We start from the raw sequence: 26,614 nt of genomic DNA, 5'->3' as shown, positions 1-26,614 counted from the left end.
GAAAATTTCAAAGAGGAGAGAAGATAAGACACATCCTTGGCAAAGTCCAATACCCACATTGATCGTGCTGAGAATGTGGACACAGCAACATGGACCAGATAGCGAGCAGCTGCAGGCCCAGCAGCCTATACTCCTGCAGCACCTCCTAATAGATACTCTGGTGTACATGGTTATAAAAGTTCTCTAAGTCCACATAGCGTATACACAGGGGATGGCAAACTCCCAAGTTCTCTTAAATATCCTTGTGAGGACAGAGTTGTCCTTTTCCACGGCCGAGACAGAATCTGCATTGTTCCTCCAGTATCTGAGGCTTGACTATTGGTTGAGTCTCCTTTCCGGAACCCTGGCCCTTAGTCCTTGGAAGACTGAGGAGTGTGATCCCTCTCTAGTTGGAATACACCCTCTGGTCCCCCTTGTTAAAAATGAGGAGAAGCACCTCAGTCTGCCAGTCTTGGGGTACTGTCCCCACTTTCTGTTCAACATTGATCTCCTATAGATGTAATATAAGAGACCATATGTCTGTGTCATCCCTTGTAGTTCAAGCACTATTTATGCAGTAGGCCAGAGTGATGCTCTGTGAGAGAGGAGATTTGGTTAGTTTGGGTGGGTTTACACTCAATAATATGACCCAGCTTTCTACTTTACATGTGATATTTTATTGCTAGAAATATTATTATGGCTATCTTAAAGCAAGTTAAAGAAAGATTATTTTAACTGGCAAAAATTAGGCTTGCAGATTTTTTCTCAGCTTTCAGCGTTTCAAGTAAAGACAGAGATGAAGACTTAAAATATCTAATAATAAAATATAACAAGTAAAGGTTTATTCCATGCTGAGGAGAGAAAAAAAGAAACACAACGTTTCGGCTGTGGAGCCTTCTATGGGTGTCATTAATAACCACTAATAAAATTAATTTAATTAATAAAATGTAATCAATAATAAAATGATCAATTATTATTATTAATGGAAGTAAAATTGTATTAACACTCACGACAATATTGCAAGCTGCATAACAGGAAAATTAAAGACTTACTGTACCTTATGTCCTGCCCTGGTCGGGCCTGTACCAAAATCCGAACCTCCAATTCTTCTGTACCCTGCAATAAAACAGATCACATTAGGCAAAGTAGTGTCTACTACTGGAAAAGCTCAATTACAGTATCTCAAATGTAGAAATAATGTACATTGATTTCTGCTATTACGCGAGTTTCCAAAATGCAAATTTGCTCATACACGATTGGTAAAAAGGGGACAGATGTCTGTATAATGTGAAACTCGTGTTGGCCTATACGCAGTTTCATCCCTGACATGTTTACGCTTCGCATGGTGGAATAACATAACTGAACGTGGCGATCCGCGTACACATGATAATACACATGATGACACATGAGAATACACATGATGCTCAGCGGTCCCACGTGCTTTGTATTGGGAGTGCTAATTGGGAGGTGCTCTTCAATTTTCGTGCTATTTTCACTAAATTTTCTACATTGCTGTAAATATGAGTGGACAAGGTGACAAGAATATGTTTAAGAGGCATGCTGGTGATAATATTTCAGGTGGTGAACTTCACTTTTTTCCAAGGTAAAGTCCTAAATTTAATGTAGTATTTCTCTGTGTTGCACCCTCGCCTGGTGTCTTGGCAGTAGAACACCCAGACAATTAGTATGCGCCGCATTGCAGGCTGGGAACCACTGGGAGCCACGAGTTTGTAATGACAAAAAAGATAGATTTCTCTCAGAATACATGTATTTCAGGAGATACAGACCACACCCTGACAGACAAATACAGACTATTTGAAAGAATATCAAATGACAATGAGAATTACAAGACTCACGGTACTTTGGCATTAACCTGCTGAGCTTTTGAAATAAACAAATAATTTGGTGCAAGGATAACAATCACAGAATTGAGCAATTATGAGTTATTTTTAATCCATGAGTAAACACTTATAACACTCTGGTAAAGTTCAGTAAATAGGTGGCTATTGCTTTTTCTCCTTTACACATACATTTACTTCTAAATGATTACTTCATGTTCTATCCACTTATCATTATCAAAGGATGATCTACAATTTTATCCAAGGTTATATACATATTCTTATACATAAATACTGTGATAAATTATGGGGTGGAATTGCTGAAGAGTGGAGCTTCTTGTAAAAGAAGAGTGTGTTGCTAAGCGACTTCAGTTGTAGGAACTTTGTAATCTACCAAAAACAACAGTGTACCTCCCTGAGAGAAGGACAAAACACAAAAAAATCCACCACATGTGATGCCATGGGGGCGGCCATCCCAAATGGGAATGATCCAGGCAGGAACACTGTGACTGACACGTCTATCACAATACCCACAGATATACTGTATCTTTGCATAAACACCCTTCCAGGCTAGAATGGCAGTTAGAAGCAGGAGTCACAGTGAAATATGGGTATGAATATTGATTATCGCTTTGTCCAAGCACAACATAACAGGAGATAGACTAGTTGTTTTGCCCATGACAGCTCATACTTTTTTTCTGTTCCTCAGGAACAAGTGTCGGCCTTTGTTTCAAGTTAAAAAATAATAGCAAGAAAGGAAAATTATTAGCTAAAGGAAGTCTTTAGTTTGAAAGTGACTGTTTCTGGAAGAAGATTTGATGGCATAAATGGTGAGTCATCAGCACTTTAAGTCATCTCCTTCCATGTTCTGCTTTTTTTAAACTAAGCAAAGGGGAGAAGGATGACTTAACTCCAGTGTGCCTAAACTAATATAAACAACTAGTGAGAAACACAATACTAATTGTGCTGGCGATCAGAGAGTGTAATCAGCTGCTTGATAAGTACTAATGAGGTAAGATATGATAAGAACTAACTAACTTGCCAAAATTGTTGCATATTGTCTTACAAAATTAGAAACTTATATCACTTGTTATTTACTCTTGTAAATTTAGTTTTAGGACAATTAAAAAGAACACCAAAAAACACGACATAAAATGAAAAAGCTCTGTATTTTTGTGAACTTTCTTTTTCATACTACTTAGGGACAAGAATGCATGCTCGTTATGCATAGGGTGGCAGCTATTCCTGTGTTCAAGCCTTGACTGAGCTAGGCACATATTCCACAACCTGTGTAATTCACCAACTATGGGTCATCAGATTATACACAATAATGTAATTATATCCTCTTTCTCAAACCATTTCAGTTGATTTTACAGAGATGTACTATTGAATTTCAGATAAAAAACAGAAGAACAATAAAAAATCTAAAGTCGGTACATACATGACTTTATGAGTGTCTCTGTGTTACACTCCCATGCACATTAAATAAAAACTTCTTTTTACTTCAGAGATGGACTCCTGAAACGAAAACTGGGAATAATGCAAGTTTACGGATTGCTAGAGCAGGTAAGCCCCACACTATTTGTAAAGAACTTTGTTTGCCGTTGGCAAAAGAGCTGACATATATTATGTGTGGAGAAAAAGCTTCTAAACTGCTTGACCTGCTGCCCCTTTCAAATGACACAGTCACTTGTAGAATTATTGATATGGCAGATGATGTCAAAAGTACACTGATAGAACGTGTTAAGATGAGCAAATGCTTTTCACTGCAATTAGATGAGTCTGTAGATGCTGTTGATTTGGCCAATTTGCTTGTTTACGTTAGATATGAGTTTTAGGGCATGTCCCATGAAGACTTTCTGTTCCATAAGCCGCAACCAACAAGAAATACGGGAGAGCAGATATTTCAGCTTCTGAATGAATTTATCAAAGAGAATGACATCGACTGGAAAAAAAGTGTTGGAGTTTTTACAGACGGTGCTAGAGTGATAACAGAGACACAGCGGTGTAGTTGCAAGAATTAGAGAGGATGCTCCAGATATGAAGTGGATACATTGCAGCATCCACCATGAGGCCTTGGCAGTCAAGAGGATTTGCCTGAGGAATGCCTTACGATTTAAAATCTGGCAGACTCTGGCTGTCAAAGTTGTGAATTGTATCAAGGCTCAACCAATGAATTCACATTTGCTTTGCTCGACTAAACAGGCTCACCCCTCTCACTGAAATGGTAAGTGCTCAGTGCTATTTTTATTAGCACCACCAAATACACTAAAAACTCTCTTCCTTTCTCACAGTTCCTTCGGCTATGACAACTCTGTAGCGATGACATCGATTTACACAATCAAGCCCTCAAAATGTACTATTTTTTCATCAGGAGAGTGTTATTGAAAGGGCCCTTGCCCGAGCCAAAAACACCCCTTGGACCATCAACTCGAGCAGCAACTCCTGCCGTAACAACTGCATTCCTTTGGTGCTTCCCTACCACTCCAATTCAGTTTCTATCTCCAGGACTATTAATGACAACTTTTCTATCCTACAGGATGATCCCTCCATTGGGGCCCTCTTCTCTGACCACCACATCATCTCATATCACCAACCACCTAACCTATTTAACCTTCTTGTTCACAGCTCCCTTGACCGCCCTCAGCAACCATCCACACCAGGCACTTTCCTTTGCAACAGAGCTCGCTGTATCACCTGCAAATACATATCTAACACCGCACTCATTCAAGGCACCTCAGGACAATTCTTGATCACTCTTCATTGGGGAAACAGGAAGGAGACTCGGAGACCGCTTCAGAGAACATGCTAGGAATGTGAAGATCAAAGATTTCTCCAAGCCTATTGTTTCTCATTTCACCTCTGACAGCCATGATCACACTAATCTCTCTATCTGTGTTCTCAAAGATGGTTTTCCTAACTCCCACATCAGAAAGACTATAGAAACTAAAATTATCCTGCAGCTAGGATCACACCTTTCCCCTTCTCTCAACGACAGACTCATTTTCTTCTAAATTCTCTCTATTCATTGTTGTTTTAATTTCACACCTCTCTTCACCCATCCTGACTTCACACTACCTGATTGGCCACCCTGTCTGTCCCCTGCTCCCGCCTCCTGCCTCCCGCCCCTCCTCTCTCCCAGCTTTTGTTCTCTTATGCTTCATTACCTTTGCTTACTGCCCTGTCTTTCTCAACCTGAAGAAGGCTCCACAGACAAAACGTTGTGTTTTATTTCTTTTCTTTTCAGAAAGGAATAAACCTATTACTTGTTCCTTTGCATCCTATGCATGCTGACGCAGTTACCCACCTGAGCTATGTTTATTATATGTGTATGTGAGTGTATGTACGCGCTCATGTTGGTCATTTTCTGTGGTTCCTATGAGAAGATGACTTGTAGGTGGTACTTGGATGCTTTGGTTTGATCAGAGGTGGTCCAAAAAGTTTGAGAACCGTTGGTCTAGGCCACCTGTGTGGAATTAAGTACCAGGATAAACCCATGACCATAAATCAATTGGGATCTTTCAAGAAATGGTTGAATTATCTTGTAGAGACCTTGTGATTAATGTGAGCTGAATGCATTCATGTATTTTGCAGTCTTTACAATAATTTCATGCTCTATTAATTAATGCTTAATAAACAAATAAAAAGAAAGAAAAACATTGTTTAAAAATTTATTTGCAAAAAAGAGGATCTTCACCTCCTGAAGTTTTTAGAAGCTTGGGGTTTCATGTAAAGCTTTTGGCTTGAAGAGCAAGAAAACAAACAGAAGCTTGGGGACTCACATCTTCTGATTCCCGGATGAGCTCCGTATCCTCCACCTGCACCACAGCATCAGCCCCACAGGGGATGGGGGCTCCTGTTGTCACACGCATTACCTGGCCAGGCATTACAGTATGGGTCGGCTGAAAGACACAGGAACACAAGGGAAATCATCATCGGGTATCTTCAAACTGCAGCAGAACAAAGAAAATATTAGACTCCTTGTCCTTTTATTTCAATTACTAATGACCCCTCTAAAAAACTTAAACCAGTACAATTATGATCGTGTCAGACATGTACATAATAAACATTAAGCAATGCAATGCACTAGCAAGATCTTATTTTGAATGCTTTATATAATTTTAGTGTCACATTACAAGAAGTACATGGTTTCTCTTGGTATCATTTCACAATTAATGCCTTCTTTAAAGAAAGATTCACAGATCAGAGGAATCTTTTATGTTTTGTGTACAGAAGGTTACAGGGGAAACTGTTGCAGGTACAGTATGTGTTTTGAATATACAGTACGGAACTAATGCCTAGCTGTATTGTGAAGGCATCTTAAAAGAAGCTAGATGAGATGTTTTGAGTAATAAGCTACTGATAGCAAACAAGATAAGCCAATTATTTATGTAAAATAAAAGGTGCTTTGTTCTAAAAATATTTTTTATATTTATTTAGATTTTAATAGTTGACCTACACTGTTCATCACATCAGAGAGATAATCAGCCAAACAAAAAATATATTTAGGCACCAACTGTGTTGTGCTAATTTACTGATGTACTGCCACTGTTTCTCCATTAGCCTCCACTGTGTTCTCAAGGCAGGAAGAAACACTTTTACGTTTTTCACCAATTAAACATGATGATGAGGACCGGGTGTAATTGTATCTTTAGAAAGGGAAATAAATTGCAACCTTCTTTATCTGCTTTGCTAACGAAAACTGTGAAAAAGGCTCAGTATTTTTTTTTATTCTTAAAGGAAAGCAAAAAAGCAACCTTAAGGTTTTGGAGTTTAGCTGCATTAGTCCTAGTAAAGAGTTCATGGTTAACATATCCACAGAATGAATTTTATTGAAGTTTATACTTTTCCCAGAATTATACCGTAACCTCAGGAGGGAAAAGGGATGGTACTGTATGAATTTGACCTGCAAAGTATTCCAAGACAGAGCAGACCCAGGGTGCGCTGAAACATTCAGCACTGGCTCAGTACTGACTCCCATCACAATGTTTAACTAACAGACCTTACCTGCTCGCCTGCCTGAGATTCTCCAATTATAAAACGATCTCCTGGCCCATCAGCAGCTGAAAAATTGAGAAAACTATCAAGATGCTTTTTACTTTTATTACTATTTTTTTTAAAACCAAAAGTTAACTACTTTTTGGTGTCAAGCCAGAGAAAATGCTTGTTTTATCAGTTTTTGTAAGTCATTTATGTTAAATTTGTTATGCATTCTGTACGTGCAGCCCATATGAAACCCCATGATTTATGCCATTAAGAAAACCAGGACCTTGTTTCATTGCAATTTGTTCTTTGGTCCAAATACAGTTTCTTAGCCATAAATACCTAAACACAAATTTAGTGAAAAGAAGAAAGTTTATGGAACTTAATTTGATGATCATATTTTCTTTTGAGAACATCTGAAACAGTTAAAAAACATCTATTTATAGAACATTACTGCAGCAAGGCTCCGCAAAGTCTTACAGTACATGACAACATACTGCTTTAATCGTTTAGGTGTCTTGTCTTTTTGTTTATCTTTATCATCCACACAATAAGGCTTCCATATTATTAAAAAATATTTTGTAATCATCTGTCAATAACACAGCAGAAAGTTGTGTAAAGCAAACATCTTCAGAAAGACAGCTTGTAACATGGACATTAGCATTTCCTAGCTTCCAGGACTGAACATTTTTGAAGATTTACAGAGTTAGTACTGTACATCCCATGGGATGGGGGCAAATTGCTAGTTGTTCAGGGGACTAGCAAATAATTGTGAATGAAATCTCTGAACAGAGAAAACTTAATAAATTAAAAACAAATTAAGACACAATGCTATTCATGTGTATTATCTTCTTATTGCTCTGAACTAAGGAAAATGCATTTTCTCACCTGGAAAACAGATCTTAAAACACCGCACTCACATTTTAGTTTGACATTAAACATCACTTAACATAATTTTAATAGTAGCATTGAATAGTGTAATACCTACATACTAATTTGTCACTAATACATATTTCCCTGGAAAGAGACATGTTTTCATGATGACAAAGCTAAGTGAAATCACAAGTGTGCCAAACATCGTACTATTTAATATTTGACATGTGTCAAAAACTATACTTAAAAAAATAAAATCACACATGCCTACATGCCTACACTGCTCAAAAACTGCGTAGATGTTGTCTATGTAAAGATTTAACTTGATTAGCTAGAATTCAAACCCACCATTTACAAACATGTTAACAAACTGAGGTTGTCAACCAGGAATCAATCCCCCTGATTTAAACATTAATTAAGGACTTCCTGAGTAGCTCAGATGGTAAAACTGCAGCTTGAACATTATGGTTAAGGATTCGAGCCTGGGTAGTGTCACTGGCTGACTTTGACCAGGATTTCCAAGTAGTGGTGCACAGTTGACTGAACACTGCTAAGGCCATTGGAAGGGATTTTCTTGGATCTCAGTGACCCAGAGATACTTCCCACACTCTCTCAGGTTGTGCTGCTGCTAGAGCTCTCAACTTACTGGGTCACAACCTCTGGTATGGAGTTGTTGACTGATTAGTTAAAAGACAAGTGACTTTGTAGTTGGGCAGGTCAGAGAAGTTTGCATATACAGTTCACTTCTCATTCACGCACAATTAGCTATTCCAAACGAAACAAAAATAATTGTGAATTATCAAAACAATATTAAAAATATATTTATTTAATTATACACAATAGACCTACATTGATCAGAGTGTGGAACCCACTTATACAGCATGTAATGCTAAGGGGGTACCGGGGGGGGGAGATGGATGAGATTGTGACACCAGAACAATAGATTTGTAGATTTTGAACACATTTCAAACAAGACTAAGGATTTTGTTTTTGAACATTTTAAATGAAAGATCATGAACACAAAATTATTCAGTTAGGAGAGCTTCAGCGCACATGCCAGTTTGCATTTGCTCCAGATTTGTTACACGGCTCAAAGGGCAATTTCATATTAATGCTTCATGTAAACTCACATGTCTCATGGTCTATTAGAAGCCCAGTGTTTTTTCAACCACTACAACCACTGAGCACCACATTGTACTCAGACTAGGACTGAGACTCTAGGACAAAGGACACAAATTAAATTCCATGTAGTTTGAAAACCAATTTTTGTTCTTATTGTATGTCCACTACCACAGTATAACAACAACTCTATTAAGTACCTCATTTAAAGCAGTTTTGAAAAATGAATGAAGACTGGAAAGGGTTCCCAAAAACACAGATAAATATTCTACCACACCAGCACAGGTACTGTTTAGATAGATAACCTAAACTCAAAAACAAAGCTCATTTTGTACAAATCAGTGGGAACAATATTTGCATTTTTATTTTGGATTTTTAGAATTTAGAATCACCAATTACATTTTAGCATACCCCCAATCTGTAATCTTTGTTTCTCTGTAATGTTTCTTTTTTGTATAGAGGCATAATTTAAATATTGAAGCATTTGAAAAAAAATTACCTCGTACTGCGTAGCCATCCTTAACTGAAGCTGGGAATGGCGGCAGATTGTCTTTAGCATATACATCCTGCGCAAGGACTCGACCCATTCCATCTGGAGCGGAGAGAAGTGTACATGTTGGAAAGGCTACCACATATTAAAAGAGTAACATCCTATTATTAAATTTCTGTTCTTTCATCAGTACGAAGACATCCATAATAGTATTTAGAATCCAGATTTATGGAGGCTCCATTTTAAGTTGGGGAGTCAGAGAGGCTTTAATACCTGAATGTTTCCTGGTCTCTACATCTTATCTTTACAAAGGAATGTGTCAGAAGGCTATCTTCATGGAAAAACTGCCCTTGTTATTGCTCACGTGACTAATTTTTTCAGAAGAGAACAGAAATATATTTTCAACCCTCTGGAAGACAGCCAAAAGCATTCTTCTTGCTCTGTTATTCCTTTGCAATTTTGATTTTTTTTTACTCAATAAATACAGCAAATAAAATTTCAAGAGGAGATTAGCTCTTCTCAAATGTGAAAAATAAATGTGTCATCCATCCATTTTCTAAATATCCATCTGTACATTTTCCAGCTGCTTCATCCAATTTATGGTCACAGGGGACCTGGAACCTATCTCAGCAAGCAACGAGCGCAAGGCAGGGTTCACCCTCAATGGGACAGCAGTCCATCACAGGGCACACACAGACACATACAAGCCAATTAACCTAAAAGTATGTCTTTGGACTGTGAGAGGAAGCACCCAGAGAAAATCCACGCAAACATGTAGAGGCCGAACAAACTCCAAACAGAGAGCACCCCAAGTCTGGAACTGAACGCAGGGCTCCAGCTCTGCAAAGCAGCAATGCAAACCCTTGCAACATTGTGCCACGCATGTGTTAGTAATAAAGCTCAATATTCCAGTAACCTTTCAGTTTTCATGAATTACTCAAAGTTTAATCTGCTGTGAAGTAATTTTTTGGCAACTATGTGTAACACTGTAAGTAAGTGTAAGAACAGACATACTAGCTAATTACTATGCAAAAGTCTTTCTTTTGAAATATATTGTGAAGTGTTACCTTGTCCAGTACATTATTATGTATTGTGTAGCAGCAAGGCTTATTAAAAATACAGGAATTAAGTTTGCTGCTCCCTTGCCAGTCTCTCTCTCCCTCATCTCAGTGGTGCTGGATACAGAGAGGCCATTCCATTCAGTTCACATTTAAGGTGTTTTTCTATCTGACAGTTTCCTGATAAAGAACAACTAACAAGGCTGAGATTCTCCAGCCATCCTTATAAAAGGTCATCTCTGGCGCCTTACTGTCTGGGAGATTCCTTGGGAGAGTCTCATCCCAGGTTGTTTACAACCCTTACAGATGCAGCCATTCAAAGTGAGCGGTACAGACACGTACCGCAGGTAATTGGCTGAGGTGTCGTGTATCATGATGTAAGATGACGCGGGGTACCGCAGTGTGTGATTGGTTGACTGACAGGGGCACTCGTGGTCTGTTGGTCTGTTGTAGAAAGACTTACTGTAAACGTCTTTACTGTGCCCGTTGTAGATATTGAATTTTACCACTGAAGGGAAATCTTAGTAGCTGAGCATAAAAAGAATAGGAGCATACTGTAACGCGTATGAAGGCCATAAACGATATTAATTTTGGAACATAAACATACAGTATATAGCTGGTCTTGGTACTTTAAAGAAAAAAATACACACCAGTATTCCATTTCTCCCTAAACATTTTAAGCTTCGAAGTCTTTAACTAACGTGATACCGGAGTCAACAAGCATACTTTTAGAATTTGATTAAAAGGGAATATAATATGGTATCGCGTATCTAAAGAATTTAATAACGGTATGATTATATCCGTGTACTGCGACAGGGCTGTGTAGGGCTGTTTCGCCTGCCTGTTCATGCGAGCTGTCTTGTAGCCTACTGGTGTAGGTGCGTGACTACCAACTGGCAGGTTGTGTGTTCGAATCCAGCTGGTGCTGGACTTTTCTTTTAACAAACATTTCTTCGAAAAAATCGAATAGCGATATTATGGACAATCAATTGACTTTTATATTTCAAAATATCGCAACATGATCGATATTTGCGATATTTTGAACATATCTTCCCTTCTGGCAGCGGTTCCTGCTTCTATTGTGTGTGTGTGTGCAACAGAGTAAATTTTATAGAGAAATGGAGGCTGGACAGTATGTGTTACAATATAAACATTTACATTGATTTAAATCGTGTTCTTATTTAAATCGCAAACGCGTGTTTAATTATGTGCTTTTTAATCATAATCAGGCTAATGCATTTCTACATTTTCTGTATGAACCTCTAAGCTGGTTCATACAGAAAATGTAGAAATGCATTAGCCTGATTATGCTTGTGTTTAAATTGAGTGTAAGGTAATTTATGCTTCTAAAGTCATGGTCAGCATTTATTATTGTACTGTGCTGTAAACTTTTTCTGTGCCTAGTCACATTATTTTATAGCGTTTTTATTGCGTTATTAAATCCGGTGGCGCTGTGTGTTAGTTTCCTGACTCCCATGTCACATGGTCTGTGATTGAATCCCATGGAACTATGACTTTATTTTTTAACAAACATTTCTTTGAAAAAATGAAACGTTTCCCTTGGTCAGAGATTAAATAAAACCTCAATCGCACCAAACAAATTTATATTTCTAAATATCACAAAATACGTTAATTGTCTTCCAATCGAGTCGAGTTGACATTGGAAGCCTGCCACACCCGGACTGTTAAACCAACGCATTAGCACGTCAAAGCCCATTGAGGGTATTGAGCCAGTAATGGCTTTAGTATTCCCCCCCCTCTCCCCTCAATTCAATTCAATTCAATTCAAGGTGTTTTATTCGCATGACAGATGGGTACAAGCAGTGTTGGGTATGTATATTGTAACGCTTACGGCAGACAGGCACTGTGTAAGAGCCGGCGCACCAGAGCAGCGCACCGAGGGAGCGTCTGCATTTATAACTTAGTTTTTAAAATTAGTCAAGCAATATGAAGCATCTCCTTTTACTTTTAAGTCCCTTAAATACATTGAGCACAGCTTTCTCACCACTTAAGATTGCTTTTGATACCATCCTTACACAAAGCAGAAGGGAGATCTTAGTGCCTGAGCATAAAAAGAATAGGAGCATACTGCAACGCGTGTGAAGTCCATAAACGATATTAATTTTGGAACTTAAACATACAGTATATGGCTGGTCTTGGTACTTTAAAGAAAACATACACACCAGTATTCCATTTCTCCCTAAACATTTTAAGCATCGAAGTCTTTAACTAACGTGATACCGGAGTCAACAAGCATACTTTTAGAATTTGATTAAAAGGGAATATAATATGGAATCGCGTATCTCAAGAAATTAATAACGATATAATTATATTCATGTTGCAAAAGAACTGCAACGGACATAAAAACTCCCTTGCTTTTATAAGAGCGTTCCATAATTTCTAACTACGAAAATGCCAGGTGAAAGGATTTGTAAACATATTTTGTTAAAGCAAGTCAGTTTTTTCCGGAACACATAAAAGACATTTTCCGAAGAAAGTTTAGCCTTTGTCACTAATTAAACCACTAAATAAAGACATAAATATAGAAATCTTAAGATTTGTTTTATTTAATGTTGGTAGCAGGATGAACTGTCAGAGTGTATATTTTGTCGCAGAGTTGCTGCAAGATGTTAACAGTGAAAAAGGTATTTAGAAATGAGTTATTTCAAGACGAAAATTTTCAGAATAATTGCAAATCTAGCAGGATAGAGAAAGCACAGAAAACTGGCAGTTAGATTGATCAGATTAGTATGAAAAGTCATTTAGCAAAGGGAATGAGAAGAGTGACAAACTAGTATACTTTAGATCTTTTTTTCTGAACCAGGGAAAATCTGATCATGTTTCCCTATAACAATAATAAAAAACTTTATTTGATATATCACCATTAAAGGTGGCATCTCAAAGCAATACAGTAGATGTAAAAACAGATAAAAGGACCACAGATTACAAAGTAAATGCATATAAGAAAGACAAGCAGTTAGAGGTGCTACCAAAATTAGAGAATGAAGCAGATACAGACTTACAGTCTGAAAAGAAAGGTTCTGAGGTTAGATTTAAACTGGCCCTGGTGTGTGTGTGTGTTTGTGTCTGTCTGTGCTGTGATGGACTGGCGCTATGTCCAGGGTGTTCACAAGGGTATTCTGCCTTGTGTCCGTCGCTTACTGGGATAGGCTCCAAATCCTCTGTACTGGATAAAGAGATTAGAAATGGATGGAAGTAAAGGCACTGTGTGGATGGAACTATACACAGTGTTAGAAACCCACTATGAAATGGCAGCATCTCACTGAGAATAAAACATTTTATAGTGCTGGCTTAAGGAAACAGCCTTTTCACCTCTCTTGCACATCAGTATCCATACCTAGTTATTTAAACAAATTGCCTTTAATTATAAACATCTTAATATGCTGGCTCTGTGGATCCGCATCAGATATGTTTACCCATTCCTTCAATTCATGTGCATCCAACACACAGTTCAACGCTAAAAACTACACAAAATCTAAAATATGAGCTCTACTTGCCACTTACAATACCAACAGTACCAGCTAACTTTAGTAGTGACATTTTCATGGATCTTTTTAACAATAAAATTTACAACATCAGACTTCAGACACAATTAAACAGGCCTCAAAAAAGTCTGGTACAAACATTTTCAGCATGGAATAAACCGTTACTTTAATGGTATAAACCTTAAATGGATTCATATTCTCAATAAGATTTGGTGCTCAGTAACATGACTTAGAAAATGACAGAAGACATACGTATCATGCTTATCCTTCTATTTTTCATAATCGTAAACTCCTTAAGGCAGTTACATTTTCTCTGTTCTGACCTGGAGTTACAGAGAAATTTAAATTCTAATAAGAGATTTGTAATGAGGAAAGTCATACCAATCACTCATACAGTACCAGGATTTGCAATTACAATACAAATACTTTCTTTCTGTATGTGTTTATTTTGCAGTTTGAGTCTATGGCATTCCTTTGGGGGTCTATACTCCAAGGCATGACTTTTTTATGGGAACATGACATTTTTTTAAAGTCTTTTAATGCACGCTTCATATAAACCCTTAGCAGTGGTTACTGTCTGGAGCAGGTACTTGAATGGCACAGATTCATTGAAATGATTCAATTCCTTTTGAAAATATTTGGGATAATACATATTCCAGAAATCACAGCCGTTGAATTATCCAGAAATTAATTTCTCTCAGGGTGTATTTAACCCCTCATGGATGGCATTGTATGAAATGAGTTTGTAGTTCCCCATTTGCCTCTATTATGAGATGCTGTGGACACTATTTTATACATTTTAGGAGTGTCCATAGGAAAGTATGTTCTAGAAAGAGTGAACTTCTGTTTTGCCATTATTTTTAATAGGGACGTTACATGTTTACACTTGGTGCTCCTACTAGAGGAGAGGATATGATTAATCTAGGCTTATCACAGAAACTGAAACACATCTGGTTGGTGAGTCTACTGTGGGTAAAATGTTACTGGTACCGCATGTTGTAAAGCTCGGTATTTTCTCTCTTGGCCTGACTTTTTTAATGTCTGAGTGTTAGAATCCATGTTATTGCTGGTAAGGGAACGGTAGGTGCTGTGATTGACACAGTCAAAGCCTTGTACAGAGATACCATTGTAGCTGTTTGACAGTATTTTAGATGCCCTTAGTTAAAAGCATGGGAGGAAGTACTGCCAAGGGGAGGGGGGGGGGAGCAAGGATTTTTTCTTTGAGTTTGTGAGGTTATTTTTTGTTATATTGTGTTTCAGAAAGCAAGAAAATAAAATTTACTGTATGATAAAAAGAGAAAGAGCTGGAGTAGATCCTCAGATCAGTTTGCTATCAGCAATCAAACAAAAAAAATGGAAAGAATTGTCTCCTCCTGATTGGAACCTTTCTTACTGTCTTATAATTTATCAGGCTACCTTTTAATTTCCACTGAGAGAAGGAAGTCACTTGTCATGCAGCTATTTTATTCTTCATTGCACAATATGCTCTAAGTTAGCAAATGAAACATGAACACTTATTGAAATAAATCAAGAATACGATTAACATGAATGTATAAACATCCAAACTATACTTTATCACATTTAATTATTGTTTACATCTTCCGCCTGAGAACAGTCACCCGTTGCTACCCAACGCAGAAACACAGCCACTAACTAGCAAAGAGAGGACATTAGCTAGCCAATATGATAAAGAAATAAATGATTATTTTGTTTATTTCTTTTGCACATTTATTTGAACATTTCCATCGATTGTACAAGCACTTGGAAACTGTCCAATCCCTAGTTCATCAAGCATTTACCGGTCTGGCGCCGGTCTGTGTCTTCTAGGATATAATGCCAGCGAACTCTTGTTTTTATGTCCACTATAACTACGCTGGGCAAACGTTCTGAGGTCAGATTCTTCCAGCACGGGGGTACCTTTAAAGCGGAGACGACGGCACTGACATTTTTTGGCGCGCCTTCTCTTTAAAGCCCTGGCCAAATATGAAGACAGTACGTACAGTTATAATTCAAACGGAATTAAAAACTACACATCCCACTTACCATGGTGGTGCTTGTGATCATTGCGTTTAACCAACGAAACAGGGCGAAAAATCAGTCACATGACTTTGGGGCAGAGTTTCGAAAGCTTAACCTATCAGCAACAAAGCGAAATTTACACGATAGGCTACCTCAAACTGTCAGTTACACGACTGTGTATGTCGCTTAAGCCACTCCTATTTGGCATTTTAGTTATAGAGGCAAAAGACGCCCCCCCCCCCCCTCTCTGGGTGTCTGATTTGCCATCATCTTTAACTGTTCGGTGTCCGAATCGGAGTAGCTACGCGTACAAAATAAAGTTAATCCCAACTACAAAACATATATTTTTGTGGTAAGAGGGCGCAAAACATCAGTATTTACTGCTTTTAATTACTGTACGATTTATAGTTGAAATCTGAGCCTAGATATAAAGTTAGATATAAAGTTAAAATCTCGACAAAGCAATGTAGGAAATACAGAGAAAATAAATCCTTTCTGACATCTAAAATCAGTTTCGATCAAGGTCTCTAAAACGAACAAGAAAAAGAGGATTTTGGGAGGGCAATTACGCTGTGTTTATATAGAATAAGTGATTTATGAGCAATCTAATTTCTTGTTCGTTTAAAACAGTGAAATGTCAACTGCAAAAGATCACACCAGAAACAGCACTCTCTCTGCCTGTCATAGACGTTCAGGAAAGGCTGAATGAAGTCATGTCAAGTACAATAATTCGGTGATCAATAATAACAGTTGTAGGACAGTATATGAGGAGGATAAGGATTTTGAAGTTGACTCGAAATCTGATAGGTAACCAGTGCAAGGACTTGAAAACAGGTGTAATGCATCCCTGATAGGATTCTTGCTGACATATTCTGAACATATTGAAGATTGCTCAGTGTGGATTTAATTTCCCCAGTGAACAGGATGTGCATTTATTAATTCTAGAAAAAAAGCCTTTCTTGATTTCTCTAGTTCTTAGTTTCTCTAGTTCCCTTTAAAATAAACTATTATTCCACAATGCAGAGTATTACATGGCCAGTATTTACACATGATATATGTGATTTAAAGAAATTAACACAAGCAGCTTTTGGAGATTTAAGTGTTGGCTGAGTTATTGCAGGATAAAAGACTAGAGATGTTGGCAAGAAGAAGATAATTTGGGGAAAGCTGAGGAATACACTTATAACAAGAACACTTCCTAATGGGGTAAGGCATACTTTTGATGAAGATGATGAAGTTAACAGACTATATGTTTACATAGATACTGAAATAAGGATTGTATTTTAGATTATGTGTAGTTGCTGGCATTGAACTGTGTGTTGGATGCACATGAATTGAAGGAATGGGCAAACATAGCCGATGCGGATCCACAGAGCCAGCATATTAAGATGTTTATAATTAGAGGCAATTTGTTTAAATAACTAGGTATGGATAGTGATGTGCAAGAGAGGTGGAAAGGCTGTTTCCTTAAGCCAGCACTATAAAATATTTTATTCTCAGAGAGATGCTGCCATTTCATAGTGGGTTTCTAACACTGTGTATAGTTCCATCCACACAGTGCCTTTACTTCCATTTCTAATCTCTTTATCCAGTACAGAGGATTTAGAGCCTATCCCTGTAAGCAATGGACACAAGGCAGAATACACCCTGGACATAGCGCCAGTCCATCACAGGACAGACAGACACAAACACAAACATAATAGTAAACTGTAACATGCTGTAACAAGATCGGTTACACTGCGAAGAAAATGCTTTCAGAGAAAATGTTTCAGGTGTGAAGAACATAGATCTCCAATGCAATTTCAACCAAACTTGTTCCCACACACCCTGCCCCCACTACCATTAGAATATACACAAAGCACTGAAATCTTTCGAGCTAATGATCAGGTGACCCGAGAGAAAGCGAGAGAAACGCCAAGGGGTGCGGAACCAGGGAACTATTTACATGGAAAACGGGCGATCTCCCCAGACTGTCCGCCCGTTTCACTGTTACCTGGATACCTCTTTATTTAGAACTCACTAACACTGATTTTTAGTTTAGAAGGATTCAAGTAGGGTTTTAGATGAAAGGCAGCGACCTTAATCAAACCCAAATCATAATTGAACCCATTCAGAGCCTACATTACATTTTAGCTTTTCATTCTGAGCAGAAGACCCTCACACCTGAAGAAGGGGGAGGTGTCTTTCGCTGGAAATCTCGCCTGCTTCTACTTTACGAGTACAACCCCCTCTCTGCTGGAGTGCTGGCTGTGACGAATTAAACCGGTTTCACAGGTTTCAATCACAGACCATGTCACATGGGAGTCAGAAAACTAACACACAGCACCACCGGATTTGATAACGCTATAAAAACACTATAAAATAATGTGACTAGGCACAGAACAAGTTTACACCACAGTACAATAATAAATGCTGACCATGCCTTTAGAAGCATAAATTGCCTTACACTCAATTTAAACACAAGCTGTCTTTAGCCCTCTAAGCTGGTTCATACAGAAATGTAGAGATCCAGGCTCAGAACACACAGCTTCATTAGCAAATACATATGCAGGACAACTGGAGAAGACGTTTTACAGAGGATGGATTTTTAGAAACATCCCATCAGTGACATCACTGAAGTCAACTCCTAGGTACTGTAACTGTCGTGTGGATAGTTTCACAAGAATCAGACAAAGGTTTAAGCATCGCTTGTTCTAGATAAAACTGCAAAAAAAAACAACAACCCATAATGTACTTCTTTGCGGCTCTGTTTGCCCAAATCATATATTCACAATGTGAAATCTAGAAAATAATATTACGTAACCAAAATCTGCAATATGGAAACATAACCTGTGTAATTGTTGATAGATGATGTACTCGTAACATTTTTTCAAGACGAACTACAACATTTAAAAAATGACTTGTATGTACTTGATATCTCTAATCAATCCACGGGTCCCAGCACAAAACGAAACTAAAATGCATACCGTTTCGCGCTTCTTATTAGTTGCTCAAAAGTAATTTGACCGTATGAAATGTATAATATAAACCTAGAAACATATACGTGAGCAGTACTTAAGCACTGTAGTATCGGTGTTAAGACATACCTCTCAAATACTGTAAATCAAGTTAAAAATATCTCAAGACCGATTCTGGTCATAATGAAACCATGTTTCGTGTATGTTTTCTTTAAAGTACCGAGACCAGCCATATACTGTATGTTTATGTTCCAAAATTAATATCGTTTATGGCCTTCACACGGGTTGCAGTATGCTCCTATTCTTTTTATGCTCAGCTACTAAGATTTCCCTTCAGTGGTAAAATTAGATATGAATATTCAATACTTAAACGGGCACAGTTAAGACATTAAATATACATATACATACTGTATACAGTACAGTTTTCATACGGTAATATGTTTATGTTCCTAAATCAATCTCTTTTATGAGCATGTGAAAGGCATGGTGAATCGATTCTCAAAAATTACTGTACTTTGCATGATTGGAAACAAATGCGTGATTGCGAAATGCTGTGGTGTTACTTTTACAAAGACGGTCAATGAAAAAAAGAATGTTGACCAGGGCAATACTTTGAGTTTACACTTACAGCTTGTCCAAGGTCATTCATTATTAATACTATTAGTAATATCTTCGTTAAAGACTGATGGCCACAGCTCAAACATGAGAGGTTGAGCGTTATTAGCTCCACCTTGCGGAAATTCCGGATACTATTATTTTGCTTGTCGTATTATAGGAGAATTTACGGTAACTCGCGGTATTTACCGGTAGACTGCGTACAGCGTACCGCAAAATAATGCGGTATCGCCCACGCATTTTGAATGGCTGCATCTGTATGTCAGAGAACATTGTTACTCATCCTCCACCTCGATCAGCCAATCAGGAACTTGTAGGGAACCCCACATGGGTCTCGAACGCCCGCGGAACATTCAACCAATGAATGACTGTAGTTCCTCTAGATAAAACAGGCAGCACAAGGCCCAGAAGGGGCTCCTCCAGGACATTCTCAGACTCTGCTTGGACAATCATGTGACAGCCAGTGTGTCTGAGTGCCAGGACTTTACTTTGTTCTAAGAGTAGAGACCGGAGGTCGCCTGCGCATAATCGAAGGATCCGCCCGAGGTTAGCCCAGCAGCAAGCCTCGTGAACCGACGGTACCCCACCGAGAACGCTCGCCTGATCAAAGAGTGAACTACGGTTGGAATTGTCGACAACTGAATCTCAGTATTCAGGACTAGCGCTACATCGGGAACGAACCGGTCTTCTTCCCGTCTAAAGAGTGTGACATGCTTGGACCCGCAGTCACTTTTCATGTGCACAAACTCTTGCTAATTCAGCCAACACTAACTAGCCCGTCTTCAGAGAGCCCACTGCCAGCGGGTCGTAGCAGGAATCTCTTCCTCCTTCTCCCCCACCTCACGCCGAACCAGGACTGCCTGGCACCGGGCCAGAGGACACCCTGCCACTGTTCCCTTGTGTCCGCGGGAGATCTGAATCCACACAGATTGGATGAGTATTCAACCTTTTCATTACAGCTCGAGAATTCAATTATTACCTCAACCTGAGTTGATATCAATTTAATTCCTATGAGTGATGTACTTGCCTTTGAGTATCTAGCGTAGAAGTTGTAATCAAAGTTCATTTACGAAACTGTATAAATGAATGGTATATACTGAATGTATGTCCCTCTTGGTTTGTAACTCTTTGTGATTGAATATATACCTTTTGTATTCTGCTAACCCTCACTCTTAAGATCTGTTATGTTTATATGCACATTTTATATATTAATAAATGTATTCTCATGTATTAGTATCCGTGTGTGTGCATTGAGTTATCCCGCACGGTTGGTTTTCTAATAGCCATCAAAAAATCATTTTGTGACTTACTGCTACAATTAAAAATTGTCCCATTAAATGCACAAAACCCCCACAGTGGGAAATATGATAACTTTATGGAGCAAATTCAGACTGTGTGGAGATAAATATATTTTACATTATATACATAATATATCATATTAGAATATGAGAGTCCATTTCAGTCCTATTTTAAATAAAGTAATTTTTACAGATTGTACAGGTAACATTCTGCAAGCACAAAGTAAAGTATCAATCATAGTATGAAACTTGCCTATAGATTTTATTTTTCAGTTTGTGGTTCTGTGGTCTCTTCAGGTAGCATCTTGTCTTTTATGTTATATAGAGCAGTGGATGAGATATTTGATGAGACAACAACACCAACAACAATAATAATAGTGCTTTCCTGGATACTCCGCTCAAAGTGCTTAAGGGCTATGGCACCACCAAAATGTGTAGTGCCAACCTGGATTTTTTGACTGCAGCCATAATGCACGAGTATGCTCACTGCAGATCAGTGATTAGTGGGGGGGGGAGAACAGAATAAATAAGATGGGGATTATTAGTAGACCTTGATTGGAAAAAGTTTGGAGGGAAATTTAGCCAGGACACTGGGGTAACACCCCTACTCTTTTTGAGATAGTTGATATAAGTATTGCCCGCTGGAATGCCTTGACAGGCTGCTGGGAGCTGTTAGAACAATTCTGCATGGAATTAGCCACTCTCCTAGGCTATTGAAGACATTTATATATAGCTCAGCTGGAAGAAAGCTTCATTGAGATACAGCTCAGGCTATCCTGAGGCATCACATTATGGAATCCATGAACATACTGAAAGTGAGGTGTGGAGGAGCAACTGCTTTGTTAAGGAATCACTGGAATGACTGATGAGATGAGCAAGATGAATGCCTGCATCTTGTAATCTACACCTGCAATAAAGAAACACGATGTGGGTTAAACATCATGGCATTGGAAGAGCAAGGGGGAGAAATGGCCATGGAGAAAACAAAATAAGTTTCGTCGTGGGAGGACCTGCAAAATGGAGGAATTTGAGAAATTATTATATAGGAGGTATCTAGGGGTCTGGGAAAGTGGAGTGAGAATAGAGGTTAAGACGTGTACAAAAACTAATGGAAGAGAAAATGGGAGCTCAGAAGAGGAGTGGAAAGAAAAGGACAGAATATTTAGGAACAGAAGAGGAGACATATTTTTTCTCAATTATCATGGCGGTGGTGGACTCAGGAATGGGGGATTACTCTTGTGCTAGGTTGTGCTAGGTTGGATGCTGTAGGACAGGAAGAACAACAGAGTTTGTAGGACATGTAGTGACTGAGGGTAGGATACCAGACAAACGCAAGACTAAAAGGTGATGTCAAGCACAGTAGTGGCTAGAAGAATGAAAGCCCAAAGGCACGCAATGATTTGGAACTTAGCAGAACAGGACACTGGGGACTGTAGTAAAAGTTTAGCCAGTACAGAGAACCCAAATTATATATAAGATTATTTAAATTATACATATAAGATTAAAACCTGGGCCGGAGAAACAAAAAATGCTGATTTAGGGCTCGATAGAACACTGTGAACAGAGGCAGATGAGAGAGCATAAATTATATTTAGTACCACGGAAGAAAGAATTAGACTGTGGCTTTAAGCATAACAACATGGATCAGATAGAGAATGAAATGCATATATAGAAAGGGATGAAAAAGGCGGAAGATCAGACAAATGGGCAGAGAAAGCAATTACTTGCTTAAAAATAATGAAAACTTTTTGGTGGTATTTATTTAAAACACAGATTGACTACTAGATTGGGGCCAGCAGGGGGTGCTCACCCTGTGGTCCACGTGGGTCCTAATGCCCCAGTATAGTGATAGGGACACTATACTGTAAACAGGTGCCGTCCTTCGGATGAGACGTAAAACCGAGGTCCTGACTCTCTGTGGTCATTAAAAATCCCAGGGCGTTTCTCGAAAAGAGTAGGGGTGTAACCCCGGCGTCCTGGCCAAATTTCTCATTTGCCTGGTAGGTAAAGGGATAAAAACAGCTAACCTCAATCAGCAAGGCAGGGAAGCTTGAGACAGCTAACCTGACAGCAAAGCTTGGTTGTGAGTAAGAGGCAGTTGACATGGATGGAGTAATGATGAAGAAGATGTGGTGGTAAGCTGGTCACGTGGACCCAAAGAATATCCATGTGTCCAAAAAGGTTGTTGTCAGAGCAGAAGATCCAATTATTCATCGTGAAAAGGAAAAGTTCATGAAGAGGATACAGCAGCAAAGAATGGGTAGGAAGTAAACAATCAAAATTACACTGGCTAATCAAATGCAAGAGAGTTTACTATGATATTTATAGCTTTTCTAGATGTGATGTCACAGAGGATGACAAGTTAGAGTACCAGAGGTGAAGGAGAACTTGGCTGTTGGCATTGTTCCTTCATCATATTTTTCAGGCTAAGACTTTTCATTGAATTTTGGTCAGTAAATACCACTATCTCTCCATGCAGGATGCAGGATGGAAGTTCTATCTGTAATCATGTACTGGATGGATATACAGTATGTGAACTACCAATTGAGGTCTGGGTATTCACGATATAATATTAATCTAAAAGAAATATTATTTCTTTGACAAATGGCAGATGAAATTAGACTGAGAAATAGCACTTTAATTATTGAAGATAGAACATTAATGTCTGCATAAAGAGACTAGAAAAACACAAAACTGTTTTTTTATTTAGTGAAGGGATGCTGCTAATGATAGCATTAATATAGCAACTGGTAACAACTAAATGATAGCAACTTTTATGCATTAAAATACTTTGCAAAGTAAAACATTTGAGGAGAGAATGCAAACCTCTCCTCAGTTAAGAGAAGCATGTGGTCTGTGAACTACTCTAAAAGAGATGGCTAATGAAACATACTAAATCTACAAAAACTTAGGTGTTACTTCTAGTAATATAAAAAACACTACACGCACAGTCATAGGTGTTATTTAAGGATGACAGGATTTAATACAATATATTACACTGTACACAATCTTGAAATCTACACACTATTTAAGTAATGCTTTTAGGTACACTTTAAGTGTATTTTTGTCTTAAAGCTCTCTGAACCATATACTGTAATTATAAGGTAAAGAGAAACACACAGCAGTACTCTTGTACAGCCTCACTAGGTACATGTTTTTTTTTTTCTTGAAATAAGCAGAGCTTCAGTATCAACCACTGGACAAACAGCTTTCACTGATGGTATTCAGCTTGTCACCCAATTCCTGGAAAACAGCTGGGGCTCCCTATTCTGCTGCCAGCAAGAAATCCCCATGGAGAGTCCTTCTAGGTCAGTTTTTGTCATAACGAGTGTTATGGTCAAATATTTGGAAAATATTTTTCACAGCTTTACACTGAGTTTTTAAATTCTAAATGTTTGCCCTCTGACCTGGAAGAGAAAAATCATCCCCTAGGAGTTGTCATCATCAGTAGGTGTTACTGGTATTGGTTTACACAACATACAGGATAGGGGATACACTACCAAATGCACTACAACCACGATAGATGTTTCCCAAAATTACAAAAATTATCAGTTTTCATCTTTAATGTTGAATAAAATGAAAATATTTCAGGAATTTAGTAGACCTTGCCATAAAACTGACAGACAAAAATATTTTTTGTCAGGCTGACATGCAAAGCACGAGGATGAATTCAGAAAATTTAGAACTGGTGTTGACCCATCTCAGAAGATCTCAATGTATTCTGTGCTACACATGCATATTTGATAAGCTTTTTTCTAATTATCCACAAAAGAATAATTGCATCATTCTATTGCACTTTTAAAGCACAGCAGCTGAGCTTTTGCATTAGGACAGTAACTATTAAATGCCCTGGCAGGAAGGAAAATGAAGAACATGGCAGCTCTTTCAAACTGCAGATTTGATTGCATCAGGAATATTTTTCTCATTTTTCAAAAAAGTAAAACAACGTACAATACACATTCCAAACTACACGACTATAGTGGTTGGATCACAGATACAGCTAACTGAGATGTTACAGGTTGCGTAATATACTAGGTGCAAATGAAGTTGCGTAAGTCACTCTCAACATTTCTGAATCTTTTTATCTCTAATATTGCTTTTCAATTAATATGCATAATTAAAAAAGGGAAATAAAACAAATAAATCAAGTAACCCAAACAGTGTATTCTTGCTTATGTCTAATCCTGCACAATGCTTAAAAAGGGTGCTGTTATTCACCATGATTTAGTAGTATAAAGAAAGCTCCCAGTGCTGAATGAGTCAGACCTTAATGAGATGGCTCTGCTGTGCTAGGCTTCAGGAACAGCTGCCTCACCTCTGTAGTTGATGATTTCAGTGCTAAGGACAGGGGTCATCTCCAGGACAGTGATGAAAGCTTTGTCCATGGAGGTTAAGGGGAAGGGGGACATGCGGTGTCTTCGCGCCACCTTCGTGATGTCAACTGCACTATGACCTGCAGGGACACAAAACAAACAAAATGACAAAAGCTTTCAAGACAATAATCTGTGTTAATATTAGTGTTTTATAAGTATCATAATCACTTTTATGAAGTAAACATACACAAATATGAGAGGTGCAGGAATTCAGAAATCACATTTTTCCCCATTCATTTTTAATGTCTTGGATTTCAGCAGATAAATTAATTATTAAATTTATAATTGCTACTATAATTACTATAATAAAACACCATACTGTTGTAGTGTTTTCATTCTTAGCACAATCATGCTTTTACTGTTAGAGCCTTGAAGATGGAATTCTAGCCTTGACACACTTTTTCATCTAGTCTAGATCCCTCCTTCTTTCATGTACTGTACTTACTGTGGCAAACTCAATCCAAGTACAGTATTTGATACTAAATACTAGAAGAAAGAATACACATGATTAATATCAAATGAGAGGCAAAGAAAAGTGCATCTGAATGATGTATAAAGGAACATTGTGCTGCAGTGTTATGCTCTACTTCACTTCTATGAACCACAGATTTTGCAATTTGCACACAACTTTGTAGCTACTATGAATGCCAGTGTAGGCACCCTCTTTTTATAGTGCTATGGGACAACTATTCATTAGGTTAGGTACAAAATAATGTTTGCAACACACCACAGCAGCCTGATCTCCAAGCTTAGTAATAACCAGCAGAGTCTCTTTCCGATTGCAATTTTTTTTTGGCTATTCTAAATCTACACCATTAATGTGAGCTCTCCACCTTTCACTAAACTCTATTAATAGAAAAGGAGAATGAGAGCAACATCTTCAGTATTTCAAGGATCATACTGTAGATGAATATGCAATTATACAATAGTTATTGGAACAGAATTGGAGTCCACATGTGGTCTGATCCCCCACTCCACCAAGAGAGAACCAATGTATAATGGAAGTGTCACTTCACATACACAAAATATATGCTTTGATTGCAATGTCCTGAAAGCTTGTCACAACCAAGTACACAAACAAACATCATGGCAGAACACCAGGATGTAAGTGGAAGTGCATTTAAGACTCAAAATATGAAGCTCATCTTTAAACAGTGGATTGTGGGAGTCTGGTACAGACTATGTTGTTGAACAACATCATAGGGATCCTTCAAGATTAAATGTATAAATCCTAGAGCTTGTCAGAACACAGAGAGAAATGGGAGAAATGGTTTCCTCTTGTTTTTAACCTGATTTATGTTTTTATCACCATGAAACAATGTTTAGTTTAATAATTCAGTTTGTTCATACAGAATATACAGTACTTGACATACTGTAAGACATTCATATAATTAACATTAAAAGCCAAAAATCTTTCTATACAAATAAACTAAGGAAATACTTATTCATGAAGTGGGGATGGCATACTGTAGAAGAGGTTTTGTTTAAGGGAATCAGTTAAACAGT

The 26,614-nt window shown here is 38.0% G+C and overlaps 1 protein-coding gene across 13 annotated transcripts in view; it reads right to left on the bottom strand.

The window, feature by feature from the left end:
• Positions 1-26,614, bottom strand: part of gphna (gephyrin a) — a 479,030-nt gene that overhangs the window by 23,669 nt on the left and 428,747 nt on the right. For all 13 annotated transcript variants that reach the window (XM_015351213.2, XM_015351218.2, XM_015351214.2 and 10 more), the window contains 5 exons: positions 25,051-25,188; positions 9,292-9,384; positions 6,825-6,880; positions 5,600-5,719; positions 1,037-1,095 (listed from right to left, as the gene is read on the bottom strand). In XM_015351213.2, the coding sequence (XP_015206699.1) occupies positions 1,037-1,095; positions 5,600-5,719; positions 6,825-6,880; positions 9,292-9,384; positions 25,051-25,188 (466 nt within the window). The remainder of the gene's footprint in view (positions 1-1,036; positions 1,096-5,599; positions 5,720-6,824; positions 6,881-9,291; positions 9,385-25,050; positions 25,189-26,614) is intronic.

The sequence above is a fragment of the Lepisosteus oculatus genome, chromosome 8 (genome assembly GCF_040954835.1).
Source record: "Lepisosteus oculatus isolate fLepOcu1 chromosome 8, fLepOcu1.hap2, whole genome shotgun sequence".
NCBI classification, from domain to species: Eukaryota; Metazoa; Chordata; class Actinopteri; order Semionotiformes; family Lepisosteidae; genus Lepisosteus; species Lepisosteus oculatus.
This window is presented reverse-complemented; position numbering and strand designations above follow the sequence as displayed.